This window comes from Carassius carassius, chromosome 23 (genome assembly GCF_963082965.1).
Source record: "Carassius carassius chromosome 23, fCarCar2.1, whole genome shotgun sequence".
Taxonomy (NCBI): domain Eukaryota; kingdom Metazoa; phylum Chordata; class Actinopteri; order Cypriniformes; family Cyprinidae; genus Carassius; species Carassius carassius.
This window is the reverse complement of record NC_081777.1, coordinates 3,497,441-3,514,751: the sequence shown is the minus strand read 5'-3', so window position 1 is coordinate 3,514,751 and position 17,311 is coordinate 3,497,441. Positions and strand designations below refer to the sequence as shown.

The 17,311-nt window shown below is 37.5% G+C and overlaps 1 protein-coding gene across 1 annotated transcript in view; it reads right to left on the bottom strand.

The window, feature by feature from the left end:
- LOC132101212 (CXADR-like membrane protein) overlaps positions 1 to 15,259 on the bottom strand; it is an 85,050-nt gene extending 69,791 nt beyond the window's left edge. The window contains exon 1 of the mRNA XM_059505963.1: positions 14,930 to 15,259. Within this exon, the coding sequence (XP_059361946.1) occupies positions 14,930 to 14,963 (34 nt within the window). The 5' untranslated portion in view covers positions 14,964 to 15,259. The remainder of the gene's footprint in view (positions 1 to 14,929) is intronic.
- Between the last annotated feature and the right edge of the window lie 2,052 nt (positions 15,260 to 17,311).

Genomic DNA, 17,311 nt, shown 5'->3' with positions numbered 1-17,311 from the left:
AAAACAGTAATACTAGTAGTATACAAAACATCAAAAGAACTGTTGTATCTGCTTGTAAACAAAAACATTTTATTCTAGCTTCATGCATTCTTTTTTTTATAAAAGTTTAATAAATAAACAAGAAAGAAAGGAACAACATTTTGAACAAAAAGACTATTAATTGGATTCAGAATGATAATCAAAATGTAGATGAACACCCCAAAGCTTGACAGTCATTATTACCTCTTCATTGGTCTGCATTTTATTCCGTAACGTTACACAGTTTCGATGCTGCTTTATGTCTGATGATCATGTTAGAATACATGTGGAATCTGTCGTTTTGGTTTCTTCTTCAAATTTTTGGCAAATTCTGTACAGAAGATGTTTAATAGTGACCCTTGCCATATAACAATGAAAACACAGATTCTCGGAGCACAAGTATAGCTCAAATATATTTAGACTTTTTCTAAGTATAGGTCAAGTACACAAATGTCATTTAAGTATATTTCTGAGAAGCACAGTACATAAAGCCCATGTCGGAGAAGTACATAAAAAGTAGACTGAAAGTATACTTTCATATTTTTTTTGTTTAAAAGAAGTATACTAATAGCACACTTGAATAAACTTCTTTTTCGTAAGGGTACTGAAGCTGTAAAGCATTGTTTAAGGTCTGCTGCAATCCACCCTCAGATTTTAATTATTCTGAAAGCCTAGTTTTGCAAACTTAGCTATTTTCTCCCACCTAGTCTCTCTGGACCAAGGGCAACAAATCATGCCAATTTGAGTACTCCACATCCTTCGTCTGTATGAAAATACACAGGAAACCAAATGATAAGATTAAATGAGATTTAATTTAACTGCACCTGCAACTAGTTCTATAATGTAATTTCAAGTCAGAAGTGACAAGAACAAAGTGCAGCTCAATAACAGTATTGAAAAATTAGTACAGTACATAAAATACAGCTTCTTTTGTAAATGAAATGTCACATCAGATCTGCTTTGCTGCTGTCATGAAGACACATGAATGCTTCTTGATTTCTGTCACAGGAACCCCATCTTTGCAGTGTAAACAGTTATACAATAAATAATTCAATTAAATGCCGGAATAAAGACCAATCTGCATTGAGTATGTAAATATTACAATGACATCACTACTGTATGTTACACATGGAATGTAAAGCATTCTATGAGGACACAATTTCTTTAAAACAAATATTATAAAAACCTGGAAACTTTATATAAAGTGTCTCAGATGAAACGAACTGTAAACGTTTTAGAAGTAAATTTAAAGGGTTAGTTAATAATAAACTCATAGTTTTTGCTATTTTTGGACCAAAATGTATTTTTGATGCTTCAACAAATTCTAACTGACCCTCTGATGTCACATGGACTACTTTGATGATGTTTTTCTTACCTTTCTGGACATGGACAGTATACCGTACACACAGCTTCAATGGAGGGACTGAGAGCTCTCGGACTAAATCTAAAATATCTTAAACTGTGTTCCAAAGATAAACGGAGGTCTTACTGGTTTGGAACAACATGAGGGTGAGTTATTAATGACATAATTTTCATTTTTGGGTGAACTTCAACTTCAATATCCCTTCAATGTATAAATAATATTTGTGAAAAATACAATATAAAGAAATATAACAAAACACTGCACAGTGAATGTATTTTGTATCTCACTTTCAAAGGTAAATGCACAAAGTGAATGTGTGTGATATATTTTTTTTTCAAGAGTTCTAGATCTGGGATCATTTTCAACAAAAATGATGTAGTCTCAGCAACTACATCTTAAGACAGTGTAAGGAGATGTTTGCAGAGAGTGATGAATGGCTATACCTGAGCGGTTGTGTGGAAAGCCCTTATATGGAGATGATCGCGTTCACCCTTATTTAGACTAATCCAGATTTATCAACATTAAAGGGTCATGAAACCCCCCTATTTCAGCGCAAGTCTAGCTCACACTGTTTTTGAAAAATGCAACTGAAATGGGCGTGGATGGCTGTGAGAAGGGGAGGGGAGTGTGGATGTGGTATTGCATGGCAGGGATAACTGTTATTGCATATCATTACAAATGTGTCGTAAAACGTAAGCAAAAAAAGTTTTTTTTTAAAAAGCTGGCAATACACTGACACTATTTCTGTCATTTCAAAAGTAACTGAACGCCCTGTCATCAAATTCTATTGAATAAAACATATTAAATGTACATATTAATTATAATGTCATTATAAACAACTATATACTTTATATACACACTATAAATTAATATATTTGCAAATAATAGATTTCCGGTTAAAAAAAAATTCCGTGCCTAGATCGACGCGCCACCTGAACAACAATAGTAAAGATGGACAGCGACATAGAAATATACAGTGACGGCAGCGCGCAGGGTTCTGTGGAGGTGGAGGACTTCTCGAGAGGCGAAGCTCTCTCGAGAAAAATGTTTGCTGCATATATATAAATTAGATGTGTCCGTTGTGGATGGCCAACCAGCCGCACGGAGCCAGACTCTAGCCCTGGCAGCATCGCGGGGAAAGCTATGCAATGCGCTTGAACTTTTGCACCACGCATACAAACACTTGCGTCCTATGATCGCCTCTCTCATCGACTACGCAATATCACAGTTTGTTTGACAGGTCTATCATTGAAAAGATCCACATGGTATCATGATTAATTCAGTGAAATGTCTTCTCATTGGATATGAAGGCTCAGCCTCATTAATAATTATGAGAGAACGATGAGTCATCACTGTATGATCCGTACAGAAAAACGTCACATCCTGTGACGTAGACTTGATGAAGATTTCAAACCCGGAAGACGAAAATAGCCGATACAAACTCAAATTTAACCATTTATATCCTATTATTAAATTTTACAGATTATAACATTGTCTTCTATGGTGTTAAACACACCTACCTCTGTTAAAATCTCAGAAAAATTGGTTTAGGGTTTCATGACCCTTTAAAGGAGGCTATAAAACAAATTCAAGGTTGTATGCACCTGTTCTGAGAGAACATTTTCTGCTCACATAAGAACTCTTGTGTTCAATTAATAGTGAATGAAGCACTGTGTGCAAATACATTCATGCATTTTTAGTATTTCAGACTTGCCATACACCACCACTTACCTTCCATCCTTTTCAAGCATACCTCTCTTTGAAATATTACTGTTTTCTAGTTTGATTGTGCATAGAGTCAACTATCCTACAAGAAAATCATAAATAATCAGCTGGAAAGAGACACAAGGGAAGCCAAAAATGACTAAACAATTAAGCGTGCACAGAGTAATATGGCTGCAGGCTGGGACTCAGGAAGAGAACGGCTTTAATGTTTGCTCCCTGAGGTGCGGTAAGCTTGTTATGCCATACGCAGGCCAAGTCTCAAGGTCTCAATGTGGGAGTGTGCATGTTTCAACCAAACAAAAGTAGCAACCAAAGGCTTTGGCTGCATTTCTGAATAAATCTGCTGTGTTTTAGATGTTAACAGTGAAGGCTTTTTGATATCGCCTCCGTCAGACACCGTGTAATGTACGGAGATGCCGCCGGCTATACAGCGCTTTCTGCAGCTTGTATGCAGCAACACGGAAGATATATTAAACCATAAAGATACACATCTGCATGATCAGGTAAGCGGAAGTTCTCCAATTCATCAACAAGTCAAGACTAACGGCTCGTAAAAAAATGAGGATGGGTACGCCATCTGTTCGGAAACCGTTTCCGAAGAATAAAGAGGAAAGGTGGGTGCTTTTTACAGCAGGGTAGTGCACAATACCATTTTCTCAAGGTGAAAGCACCTGGACAAGAGGCTTAATCTTGAGTGCAAACACTGAGTGTGAGCAGCCACTGGCCGTTTAAAAGGTTGAGTCACTTAGTTAAATGGGCACACTGGAGTCGGTGTAATCAGGCGCATTAGGGAGTTAATTGCAGACAGCCTTGCGATTGATCAGCGATACTCCTTTATGCAATGTTTTTGCTCTAGTATGAAGAACGAAATGTCTGACACTGAGGCCTGATAATTAAGCCATTCATCACCCAAGCCTATTACTTCCTTGTACAAGTACCAATGCTTATGCAGATTATAAAGTCCAGAAATAAAATCCATTTAACTTGGTGACCATCCAAAACCATCCATTTCTTTATTTCTTTTTTTTTTTTTTTTTTTTTAGCAAATTGTCATCCACAGTTGTATACTTTAGGCACTGAAATTTGGTTCATAGGGAGAAATTTTATAATATAATATGCTTTAAAAGGCACATATTAATGCCTTATTCGGAATTATCATATTTTAGATCCCTTAATCCTACCTCATACCTAAACTTTAAACATTATCTTTTGGTTTGCATCCATTAAGTAAAGTTTCAAGGTAAAGCAAAAATATATAACAGGTTTTTAATCCTGACTAAACTGGAATTATTGTAACTTTTGCAAGGGAAGGTGACTGAGATCAACATGTAAACGCAGCCTTACAGTGAAATTCATTTATCATTAATAGATACTAAATAAATAAATGACAAATTTACTGACATTAATGAAATTAAATTGTTTGTACCCTTTGTATGAATTTAATTATCATCTAAGCTCAAATATAAGTGAAACTCTAGCGATTTTATGATGTAACACTAATGTCTGTCTCACTTATTAATATAGTCCTTAATTTTAAATTCATGAAACGTCCATTAAGAGAACAGCGAATATTTAACATTAGGTCATTAGGTGCACATCGTCTTGGAAGTACAAACATCCACTCATTCTCAATTTAGTACAGTCTCAGAAAATCCTCAACGCTGGCCTGCATCTCATCAGTCAGTTCAATAACAGATCAATGCAGTCATATTCTGCTTGTGCAGATCTCTTCCCCTAATGAATGACCTTTCAGAAGTAAAACATTGCGTTCATCATTATATGAAACGGATGCTTTTTCCATTCTGGAATGGTGATATTTGAAGTACACATCCACAAAGAATGCTTATAAATGCTAAATAATTTCCAAAAGATTTGAACTTAGCTCTATGACATCATTTGCACAGACACTTAAAATGACAGATCAGTATTATTTTGCAGTAAATAAGTGGATTATGCATATAGTCATACTGGCTATAAGCAGGGCAGGACTTAGGGGGGCGGGGCCCTGGGCTTGAGGTGATGTTTGAGCCCTATACCTACACTACAAATGCGGCTCAAATAGAACATCATTATGGAGTAACACAAAATGCACAAACATATGTCTGTCTGGTCTGCAAACTACCGCTTCACAAAAAAACACACGCAAGGAGAAAAAGAAAAACAGATTATGCAGGGAACAGGGATTGTGGGTTCTTATGCTGATGTTGTGGCTGGTCAAGCAAATGTTTGTGCTTGTTTCTGTATGATATAATTGTTCATATATCTATTAAAATACTAACATTCTAGTCTAGAACTCCTCCCCGACCTTCCCTCTGCCCTGTCTCTCATTGGCTTTAGGTCATCGCCAATGTAGTTTTCAGTCAGAAATCATTGCACACAGCCGACAGCTCCAGATATTTAGCATGTCGGCTAAAATCGTGCAGTGTGAACTCGGCATAAGCTGTAGCCTCAACTGGCCAATTTAGATCTTGCATGCTCAGTGGAAGTGCCGCTAATAGTTTCTGAATTCTGACTGGCATATAACGAACAAATCAAACAAACGTAAATAGGCAATGGGCACATGGGCTGCAGCCCACTCATGCCCAATGGTAAGTCCGGCTGTGGCTATAAGGACATGTAAAACCATATAATTATAAATGAATTACAAAATAAAATTTAAATACAACCTCATCACATAACAGAATACATTTTTCATTTCTTGGACATGGGGTGACTCTAATGTTTCTTTACAATAGTGAAAACCTTTGGAAAGCAGATAGAAACAAGCTGGTCTCGGACAAGTAAAAGTGAGGTGGGAAAGATTTTTGCTTTCCCCGAAGTGAGACATTGGAGCAAGCCGGTTCAAAACAGCAAACAGAGTGGCTTGCTAGCAGAGCTAATAGACTGTTTCAAATTGAAAGGAACAGCGGGAGTCTAAATAGAGCGACGTGGAACATTTCCCCTCACATTTTGTCTCCGGCCCTTCGCAGAACAAAGGGGAAAAGATACGAGCAACACAAAGAGTCTAAAGGCCACTCTCCACATGAAGAAACATGCGTCTGCAGTGGAGAAGATATTTATCTATCTATAATCAATTCAATTCAATTACAGCTGCCTGTCAAACTGATGGAAGCAAAGCTGGAATCTCGTGCTAATGAATTCCTGGTGGGAGACAGAAGATGCTTTCCTGCCTGAGGATGTAACATCCCTTCCTGCTGTAATAGAATATCTTGCTTTCAGGCATTCTGTGCATTGGCAATGAAAAAATTAAACAACCAAAACATAAGCAGCCTCTTCAGACTGTCTTATTCTGATTTCACTGTAAGCAGATGGTTCTCGGATAGCAATTATCAGTGGATTTGGAAGGCTATACAAAAACTTGTAGCAATGCTACAAAACGAGGGAGAATTTCTCATTTGGAAGATGTTGCATCATTGCAACAGACACCACTGCAGGTGCATGCAGTCTTATAAGAAAGTAAATACAAAAGTACAGAGAAAACAAAGAGAAATGCCAAACAGGGCAAGTACATTAGTAAAGAACATCAGCACAAAAACACATTATGCCTACAGTATGAATGCAAAACAACTGCTGCATGAAAAGTAAAGAAAAAAAACACACACACACACACACACACACACACACACACACACACAAATCTAAACCCTAACCACATACCTTAGAAATGCCACCATTCTCAATTTAAAGGAAAAATCATTATGGAATTAAATTAGGTCAATTAGTCATGAAATAAAAACAAAAATAAAAAAATGGATAAACTCGGTGCACTGCATTTTGACATGCCAAAGTTCAAAAGGTTCAAAAGTGATTTGTCAGGAACAGTGAAGGGGAGCTTTAAATATCTTTAAATATTGGTTTGCTCATCTCATTAAGAATCATTTATAAGATAACTGTGTGGTACTATGTGGTATTTAGAGCTTGACATTGACATTCATTTCCATTATAGCTTTATTTGATCTTGCTGGTAGACAGATAAATGAATGAGTGTGAGTAAAAGATGACAGAATGTTCATCTTTGGGTGAACTATTCTTTAAAAAAAAATAAATAACATGTTGAATTAACATACAGTAAGTGATCAGGTGACAGCACTAAGGAACATTTACTATACACTTACAAGACAAACCCCTTTCTCTAGCTCCAACAAAACTTCCTTGGTGGATCATCAGCTGAGCTGTATCTCTCAGAATAGCGCAGGTTATCTCCAGGGTATTCTTTCCTGAGCAAACACTTACTTTTATATCCATGATCCTCATGTACGCTCTTCAAAATATATAAATGATAAGATAGCTTTTTTCTCCTAGAGCAGTTTGTTATCTTTTTGCCAATCGATTTATTTATTTATTTATTGTCTCTCTGAATAGACAGATCACTGCTCCTTGCTGAAAACAGAAATATATACCTGCTTCCCTGCCTAAAAAAAGCCAAGATCAAACGCAGCTTGAGCTCAGAATAGACAGAATGCCAGCCTCAGCCAAGCAGGCATGATTTCATTGAGGTACTGCTTTCCTTCTTGAGAGGAAGCAAGCAAAGCCTCGGGCTCAGGTGGAGAGTGTTCAGTCAATATACATCCATGACGAAATCACTCCTAACAACATGATGCAAAAGCCAAGACACTCTTCTCATTTGGTCTTTCTGGATGTTGAATGCATGCGAACTGGGTTGTACATCATGAAAATGATTCATGTCTTAAACACAAAAGGGGGAATTCACTAAGGAGTGAACACATCTGCTGATAGCATGAGTGCATGTGTGCCGTTGCTTTTTTTTTCATGCATTTAGTAAACATTAAAAAAAAATTCAAATAGTTTACAAGTTAATAACTTGTTTTAGACACAAAATTGCCAGCTACTTTGTGAGTTTTTGCTTCACTTAAGAGAATAATTCCTAACTAAGCCAAAGCTGAATTAGGGGGTGTTTGCATGACACCATTTTCAAGTAAAAATGTATAACTTATTTTTTTTTGTTTTGGCCATTCATTTACCAAACAAATGGCATTTTGGGGGCCTGAAAATGCAAGCTTTTGAAAATGGGTTTCCAAGTGCAAGTTGTTTGTAAATTTTTACATTGCCAACTGGCCTGGCATACAGTGTTTTTATTACTTTTTGTATATCACAATAGGCCTACTTCTCAAAAACCTAAAGGAAAAATGTTTTTATTTTGTAGTTCATCACTGTGTTAACATATCCTTAGTCTCTTAGCAAAACACACAGTACTAGTGTTCCCAGATTAATCAGTTGGTTGAGTGAACGAGTCATTGACTCATTAATAAAGACAGTATGACTGTTCCATTCAACCATAAGTATACTGCAAAGTGGAGTGTTTCGCCAACTAATGTGAGACATTTTAGTCAATGACGTTACCAGTCACTGTGCATCATCCCAACAGTTAAAGATGTTTTAAGAAAAAATATGATGAAAAGGAGTTGAGGCTCCAGCGTTACTGAGTTTAATTAGTCTAAGCTGTGCTTTATTTGTGGCTGTTCGTGGATATATAAAATACACAAGAAACAACAATTACAATACATATCATTAAAGGTATAGTTCACCCAAAAATAACAATTCCATTATCACTTACTCACCTTCTAGTTGTTCCAAACATGTGTGTGTGTGTGTGTGTGTGTATATATATATATATATATATATATATATATAAAGAGTAAAAGGTAACCTGACAGTAGTCATTGACCTCCATGGTATGGAAAAATAAAATACTATGGAAGTCAATGACTACCATCAAATCATACAGATGTGGAACAATTAAAGGGTGAAATGATGATAGAATTTTCTATCATCTCATTTAACAGGATAAAAGGCACAGCTAATATAACCAAATTACATTTATTTTCATGTTAGACATCGCCTATATTGAACACATTTTTTTTTGTCTTTTCTTTCCCAGAAATACCACATAAGAAGTGACTGTTTAGTGAATTCTCTTCTCGGTATTCATTGTTTGGTTCATTGGCAATTCTTCTGGCTATAATGTTTATCATTGTGCGAATCTCACTGAGGACCCTCATCAAACTGTTTACACTCACTACAAACAAAGTACTTCCTGGAATCAAGAAAAAAGTAATTGCCCTTGCATCATTGACTTTCATAGTTATTTACTGCATCAAATAATGCACACAACCCTCTATTCTTTCATTTGCAAATAACCATAGAGGTGGCAATTAGCAAAATCCTGTTGGGCCACGCAATTCTGGAAGCCAAAATCTGCAAATCAGGGCTGAGTGAGGGGCGGAGGGCTGCTCATGACCAATGACTTGTGTAAGCAAGCTGGGCTTTTCTACACCAAGATGCAGCTGGATTGAATTATAGTCAAACCTGACCATTCATGAACATCTGTCAAAGGTTAGCCGTAAAGGAAAATAGGCAGTTCCTGTTGAGCGGCTCCAAAGAAATCTGGGAGTAATTTAGCCAAGGGAGTCAAAAGAGTCTGAGATTTATAGGCTACAGAACGATTCAAACGTGGCCTGTGTTTACTGTGGCTTCCTTTGATTCTTCTTTTTTTTCAGTCGAGGAGTGTGTTATAGTCATTCACTTTTGCAACCATTTCAGTTTTATTAATATTTAATGATTTTATTTTCATATTTAAGACAAATACAGCTAACATTTACTTTTAGTCTATAAATATGAGACAGCAACTGAGGGAAGGGTGGTTTGAAATGTCAGGAATGATGAAAAAAATATATATTATATATAAATATATATATATTTTTTTTTATGAACATACATTACTATAACTAACATTTCGACATCTTTGTCATTTACAACATCTTATTAATTGGATAAGATTTAAGGATGAAGTTTTGAAAAAATTATTACTCTCCTGATGTGCTATAAGTCAGATAGCCATCCCAAACTCGTGCCATTGGTTGAGCCAATATATATATATATATATATATATATATATATACACACACAAATTTAACCTTTAAAAGGCTTTTTGTATTAGGTACATAGTCGAAGCACCTCCCACAGACTGAGTCACAGCATATTTACAAAAAGAAACGGCACCACATGTTCCTCAAGGCCAAACGAGTAGAATAACACATCTGGAGAACTCTTCGAGCTGTTTATCTGCACTGTGAGGAGCAGCGGTGTGACAGCATAGGGAGAATATTGAATTTCGCTACAGAGTTGAGACAATGTCACCTCACACGTGGTGCAACAGGAGACAAGCACACTGTCTTTCAGGAGAAGCTTGTTAGAACAGCTCTGCACCAGCTAACTAGAAGCTCGGTGTCTGTAATGTAGAGGACTGTCATATAATCCCATGGCAAAGAGCATATCCAAGGGAGAAAAAAAATGGTTAGACCTGGATTACTGTGTCCCCAAATGTAGATAGGTTTGAATTGGATAATATCCTGACAGAAAACCTCAGGAATGTTCATGTCACTACAGAGCTAGATGCCTAAACCACTGCTTGGAAAATTGCAATGCTATTTATGTTGCCTAACCAAACATCTGAGCTTCAGTAAACAAGAAGAACAAAAATCCAATTCTCTTAAAATGTAGTATGCAACAATGTTTAATTTTACCGTGCATTCACGAAAATGGAGTAAAATGCCCAAGCTTCCATCATTACACAATATTTTAGCATGTATGTGAATTGTGTATGTGAGTAATTTTTTTTTTAAGTGTTTGGCCTGTTTATTAATTCTGCGCACATTTCCTGTGATTCAGTGACGTGCACACAGAGATGTCATTTCATAGCGTCTGGGTCTGCAGCGTCCTGTTATTTTCAGATACGAGAGATCTTCTTTCTGCCTGTGGTTATCACCCAAATATAGCACAGGATGAGAAAATGACTGACTTTTGCCAACACTTTGCCATATAAGTCTAACTACTGGCAACCTACAACAGATATTCAAAACAGTAGAGCGATAATTGCATTCGTTCATTGCATGATGGAAATCCACATATCTAGTGGTCAGTGTGACTTTGTGGAGTCTTGCCTGTGTTGGATGAGCACTAGGTGATCACGTTACATGGAGAAAGTATGGTAAAAGTTAATTACAATCTGTTATTACTGCCCAGACTACATTTTCCATTCAAGTCAGTCGGCATAAGAGGGGTTAGACTAGTGATTTATCATCCATGTGGTTTCTGTACAGTTTGGTTGGTTTGTCCTTTTTAGCTCATTTCCTGATAGCAGCAGTTCGCGACGGCTCATTTTTGCTAAAAGACTTTTAAATAAATATTAAAAATGTAAAAAATGTAAAAAAATGTAATTTTAAATTTTAAATTTTAAATTTTAAATTTTAAATTTTAAATTTTAAATTTAATTTTAAATTTGAATAAATATTACTTTCCTCCAGGGTGCTAGACTTAAAGAGGGGTACAATGGTGTTTCGTGTATTCAGAGTTGTTCTCAGTGTTAAAGAGATGGATTCTCATGGCCAAAGGTTTAAAAAATAATTTAGAAGAATGACTGAGAATTTCTGTACCAAAATCTTACTTTCGGGTTGGTACAAGATTCGGCTGTTTTTTTTTTCGATCGTGGATCTAATGACGTAAACGAGAACGGAAGTCCTTATATGAGCATTTCTCCCGGAAAACACACATTGACCAGAGGAGAGCGAGACCGCGCACATCAACACACTTCAAAATCGTCGGCAGCGCTGCATAGGATTTGTTCGAGAATGCCTCCAAATAAGTGCGTTTTTGGATTTGAGGGAAAGTTTACCGCGTTCAGCTTCCCCAAGAACCCAGCGTTACATGATCAGAGGATGCCGTTTGTTTTTCCGGGGCAGCAACGGAGTGTATCAAGTGCGTTTGTGTGTTCTGTTCATTTGAGTCGACGCTGGATTTGCACATCGTTTGCTATTAAAACATGGAGCGGTCCCTGTGATAAAAGACCTCATTCATGTAAGTACAACTGCATCAGATTTCTGTATTTTGTTGGAAATCAGCACATAAGTGAATATATGTTAATGGAAACAACACGAAACATCAGTATTATAGCTCCACTCACGGCACGCCTCCAGGAGCTCTGTGTATTCCAGAGAGAATCGGAAAGCTGTATTTTCCTTTTAGAAATATGATAAAACTAAAGACTTTTTGGATATATGAAGGATGCAGTACTACTATATAGGTACTCAAGGTTAACATGAGATTAGGTGAAACTGTGTATGTTATGTACCCTTTAAGTAATGTAAGATCTTTGAAAGCATCAAGTCAAATGAAATGGAAGTTACCCCATTACACACTATTGATTCATTCTATTGCATGCCAGACATATCAGTTTAAAAGCTTTTTTTTTGTAATGGAGTTACACATTCTTGAAGGATTTTACTTATAATGACACTACAAGGGTATTTAATTTAACTAATTTAATGCATAAACCACAGCATCAGTTCTCAATCCATTTCTCTCTTGCAAAAACAAACCAAGATAATCATTAACCAAACAACACATTAAAATTACCTAATATTCTATCTGAAAATAAGTAAGCTTCAGTCGATGCCTAAAGACAAAGCACTGGAAAAACAATAGCAAAGAAGCATGACCTTTAAAATGCAGTAATCTAAATGATAAATCAATATTACAAAAGTTCTCAAAATGTCCCTTTAGATTGCATTTAAATAATTATTACTATGTCTTGAAGAAAATACATCTTTGCAAACATAAGTGTGTTTATTCTTTGCATTGCAAAATATGCACGTGTCAGGGTGCAACTAACACACTCGCTGTTGTTCTAATGAGACTATGCCAACTAGCAACATCTCATAGGTGTGTGGGTTACAGTTTTAGCAGTTTAAGCAAAGCAGTGGTAACACTTTTCGAGCAGTAAACATACATGTAAATAAAGGTTTATAAATTATTATAGCAATCATTTCACATTAAGCATGCAATTAATTGCAAATTAAATCATGGACACTAATGTAAAGTGTGATCAGGCATTTTATATTCCCATTAGAAAGACACAGGCTAGTTTTCACATGCAATCACAAAGATTTTAAATAACAGTAACACTTAATTTTTCTGTACTGTAGAGTATATGCAGCATGGGTTACATTTAGACAAGGTTCATATTAAAATAGATTTCAGTCCAAAAGTTGAAGTATTTAATTGGTTTTGATGCATGGGTGAAATGTAAATAATTATATTAAAACTGTGTCATCAGAATGTCAATTTTTTAAAGTGAAGGCTGACATGGGGTTTTATATTTTGTAAATCCTTTTATCAATGAAAATTGTGTTAGATGGCCAAAATAATGCTTTGTTATTTTCTAGGTTTTTTTTTTTTTTGCATTTCATGTATCATTTTGTGTTTTATAATTGTTCCACTGTACTAAATTTAGCTGAAAACTCTAAAAATGTGAAAGCTTTCAGTCAGGTTTCAAGTGTGACAACTTACCTCCAGAGAGTGTGACCATACATGTCCTGCTATTGGGGAATGTTTTAAATCAACCTTTTTTTCTTTTCTTTTTTTTTAAGCAAATAGCCCGTATGTTCTACAGCTTTTTGTAATCATGACTTTAACATTTGTGACAAAGAAACTTACTTTCAAAACCAAGCCAGTTCCAATATTAGCAGGAGTCATATGACAGTTTGCTGAAATCCTTATTGCAGGAATTGGAGTGTTTGGAAATGTTGTAGACAAGCGGTTGAACAGCAGCGCTGACCTTCTCAATACGCCACGGAGAATACGCGAGGAATTTTAATACACAGTATCATGCATTTAGGAAGCACAATTTGCAGGTACTGGACTCAACACACACCGCTTTCACCCTGCATCATATATACGCGCAGAGGACACGAAAGATGGGACAAAGTTTGGCGCAGTGAGGTCACGCTAACCAAACTCCTGTTATAAACGCGCGTGCAGCCCGAGAATCGGACAATGAACCGCGAGCGAGACAGTGGAGGACTCGGAATGTGACCCATGGTCGCATGCATGCTCTGCTCTCACACATCCTCCCCGGGTCTGACCCCGGCACACGCACACACGCGAGACCCCCGTGCCCACCGGACACCAGTGGCTCGTGCCACCGGCTCATCTCTGGACGTTTAACAGGAGGATCTATTTTTGCCATCCGATGTCACTACAAATTAAGAGATCTGGATTGGGCGACGTGCCCTGTCTTTGTTCCGTTCTGCAAAGAACGTTCAATTTTCTGCCGTTGCACACATTAAAACAGCAAATGACACCTTTTGTTACCCCAATAGTATTTGAATGATGCACTATAATCATTAAAGTCATTATATACGCATACATGCACATTGCAGCTACTATCTCTCCCACTGTTTAGGGGTCTCAGACGCAGACACAATGATTGAGCACTCCAAAATAAAGGTTCTTCATATATGCTAATCTTTTTTGAGACCCGTTTTGGTTACACCGGGTTTTTAAATGAGTATTTAGAGATTAAAACAGACATTAATGGGTTCATCACATTGCTTTCTGGGTTTATTAAAGCACCAGAAAATGGTGGCTTTCCAAAGAACTAGTGAAAATAAGTTCTCCATTGAACTTAAAAAGGCGATATTAGACTATAAAACCCTTTTTATTCTTACTGGAACCTTTATTTTCAAGAGTTGTCTGTCTGAAGGGTGTAACTCCTCAGAGCCCAAAAACCAAAAGCATCTGGGTTTGATTTGCTCAACTGGGTGGGGGTCTTGTTATAAACTGTACTTCTTACCAAGCTTGGGTTAAATTCGTTAAATTCATGCCTTCGTATTGAAGACTTTATCCACTGCTTAAACTTATTTGACATGGATTAAGGTGAACAATATGCTACTGTAATACGGACGAACAACTTAGACGTCCAAAATCATACCACACTGTACAGGAATAAAGAATCGGTTTACTTACAAAGGAATAAGGAGCGGTATGATGCAGACATCATGAATCCTGGAAGTCCTTTGTAAAAATGAAAATTGAAACAATGCGCCCCGTTTCCTTCACTGTTCTTCACGCGCAATCACAAAATCTGTAGTATATAGCAGAAGTATTTGAGAAGAAAATGGATCAGCAGTCTGTTAGGAGACGAGCACAAGGACAACATAGCTGGACATGGTGAAAGACGAATCCACCATCAAGGACTAGAACATCATCTCCACGTTTCCATCGGTTTCACCGTCAAATCATCAAAGTTCTCGTTCTCTCTGACGGAGGACGCGCGTCTCAGGTTACCGTTGCGCGGTGTCCCCCCCCCCCCTTCTCTCTCGCTCTCTCTCTCTCTCTCTCTCTCTCTCTCTCTCCCTATTTCAAGTCTGTGGCCGATGCAGAAGAATGCACAGCGCGTGTGTGGATGCTGAAGGATGGAGACCTCTAGAGTCTGAAGCACACTCGCACCGTCTGGATGGAGAGGAGCACAGCCCATGTGCTCTGATGGAAGCGGATGCAAAAAGCCTCAGTGTAAGAACAGTATGTTAACAAGGGTGTTACTGGCACGACACGCAACATTTAATATTTAACAATAAGTAAAATAGTCTGTTATAAAAGCGTCTAATAATAATAATAATAATAATAATAATAATAATAATAATAATGAAAAGAAGAATCAGGACAATTGCTGGTAAATGGCTCTGCATATTTAATACAATTACAGTAAAGTTAATATCTAACATTATGCTCACAGTTCTTTATGTGAGTAGTTATAATATACAGTTATGTTGAAATGGATATTTCAAAATGCAAGGAGATATTTGATTTAGCATAACATGTTATGTTATAAATGTGCTTAATATGAATGAATGAATGAATCCATAAATAAACAAACAATCATAAACAAATATATTTTTTGGAAACTTACTGTTAAATGGATGTGTATATTTATATAATTAAATCATATCACTAATCACATTTCTTTATGCCATATTGTACAGTTATATATATATATATATATATATATATATATATATATATATATATATATATATATATATATATATATATATATTAATAGGTACCATGTTTAACATTTCAAATCAAATAAGTAAACAATACGTTCTGAAACTCCACAAAACAACAACTAGCAACAACTAACAATTATTGCAGGTAATGCAGAATGCAAAATTGCAATATTTTGTTTTAAATATTTAGCAAATATACACAATATACATATTTTAAACTACTGTTTTAATTTGGCAAAATAAATATGTATATCTTCATCTAATTTATCTAATAAAGTAATTCTATTTTCTTTTATTGCAACGATTTAAATGGAGGTAGGCATAGTGAACCCAAGTGCAGTTTATTGAGTAGAGTTCTCTTACGAGAGCTCTCTCGTACTGCGTCTTAGCTAAGACGCTACGGGAAAAGTCTCTTTTCACGAAATACTGAAGCAAAAAATTATCCTTAATTTTGTATTTTTGTAAAGCGCATTTGCAGCAGTACACAGCCATAGGCGAGACGGCTCGTTCGCTCATTGGCTTGTTCTGCGGCAACTGCACAGCCTATCGAGCGCGGGCTGATGCAACATCAGACCAATAAGGGCGCTTCGCGCCCTTCTTGCCACTTCCCGCCGAAACGGGTGTGGCCCAACCTATAAAAGGAGCTCGAAAAGGCTGACTCACCTGATTTTTCATCTCTTCAGCGAAGCTCACGCATCGCTGGATCACGGAGGAAGCAAGCGCCGTCTGAGAAAGCACATCAGCAGGACGAGCCATTCTGAAGCTGCTGGCATCGCCGCCTTCCGTTGCCGTTCCTGCTGCGCTATCCGGCGCCTATATCCTTTCAATCCTGTTATATCCAAGCTGTTCTTTATGTGTGTGTGTGTGTTCGCCCTGCGACACACACTCGTAAAAGAGCTCACGTCTTTTTTAAGATGCCTTCCTGCGGCTCGTCAGAGCCCCACTCAGCGAGGGAGACCGGTACGTCATCTGTGTCTCCTGCCTGGGTGAAGATCATGCAGCGCTCGCTCGCTGACGGCGGATGCCCCCACTGCGAGCTGTTGCCATGGTGACTCTGAGGACTCGCCTGGCCTTTTTCTCTGAGCCTGCATTCTCCGCTGCGCTGAGGCGCCGTAAAAGCATCGCTTCCAGCGGATTCCGGAACCGTCTTCAGCTCAACCGAGCTCGCCGGTTCGCCCTGCTTCACCGCCCCCCCCCCCTGCATCGCTTCCCGGTGGGCAGCGCCCGCTGTTTGCCGGCGCGTCGTCCGAGGAAGTCGATCTCAGGGCCGCGTCGGGGGAAGAGGACACGCGCTCTCTGCTAGCTTCGGGCAGTGAGGGCTGGGCGAGCTCCGAGGATC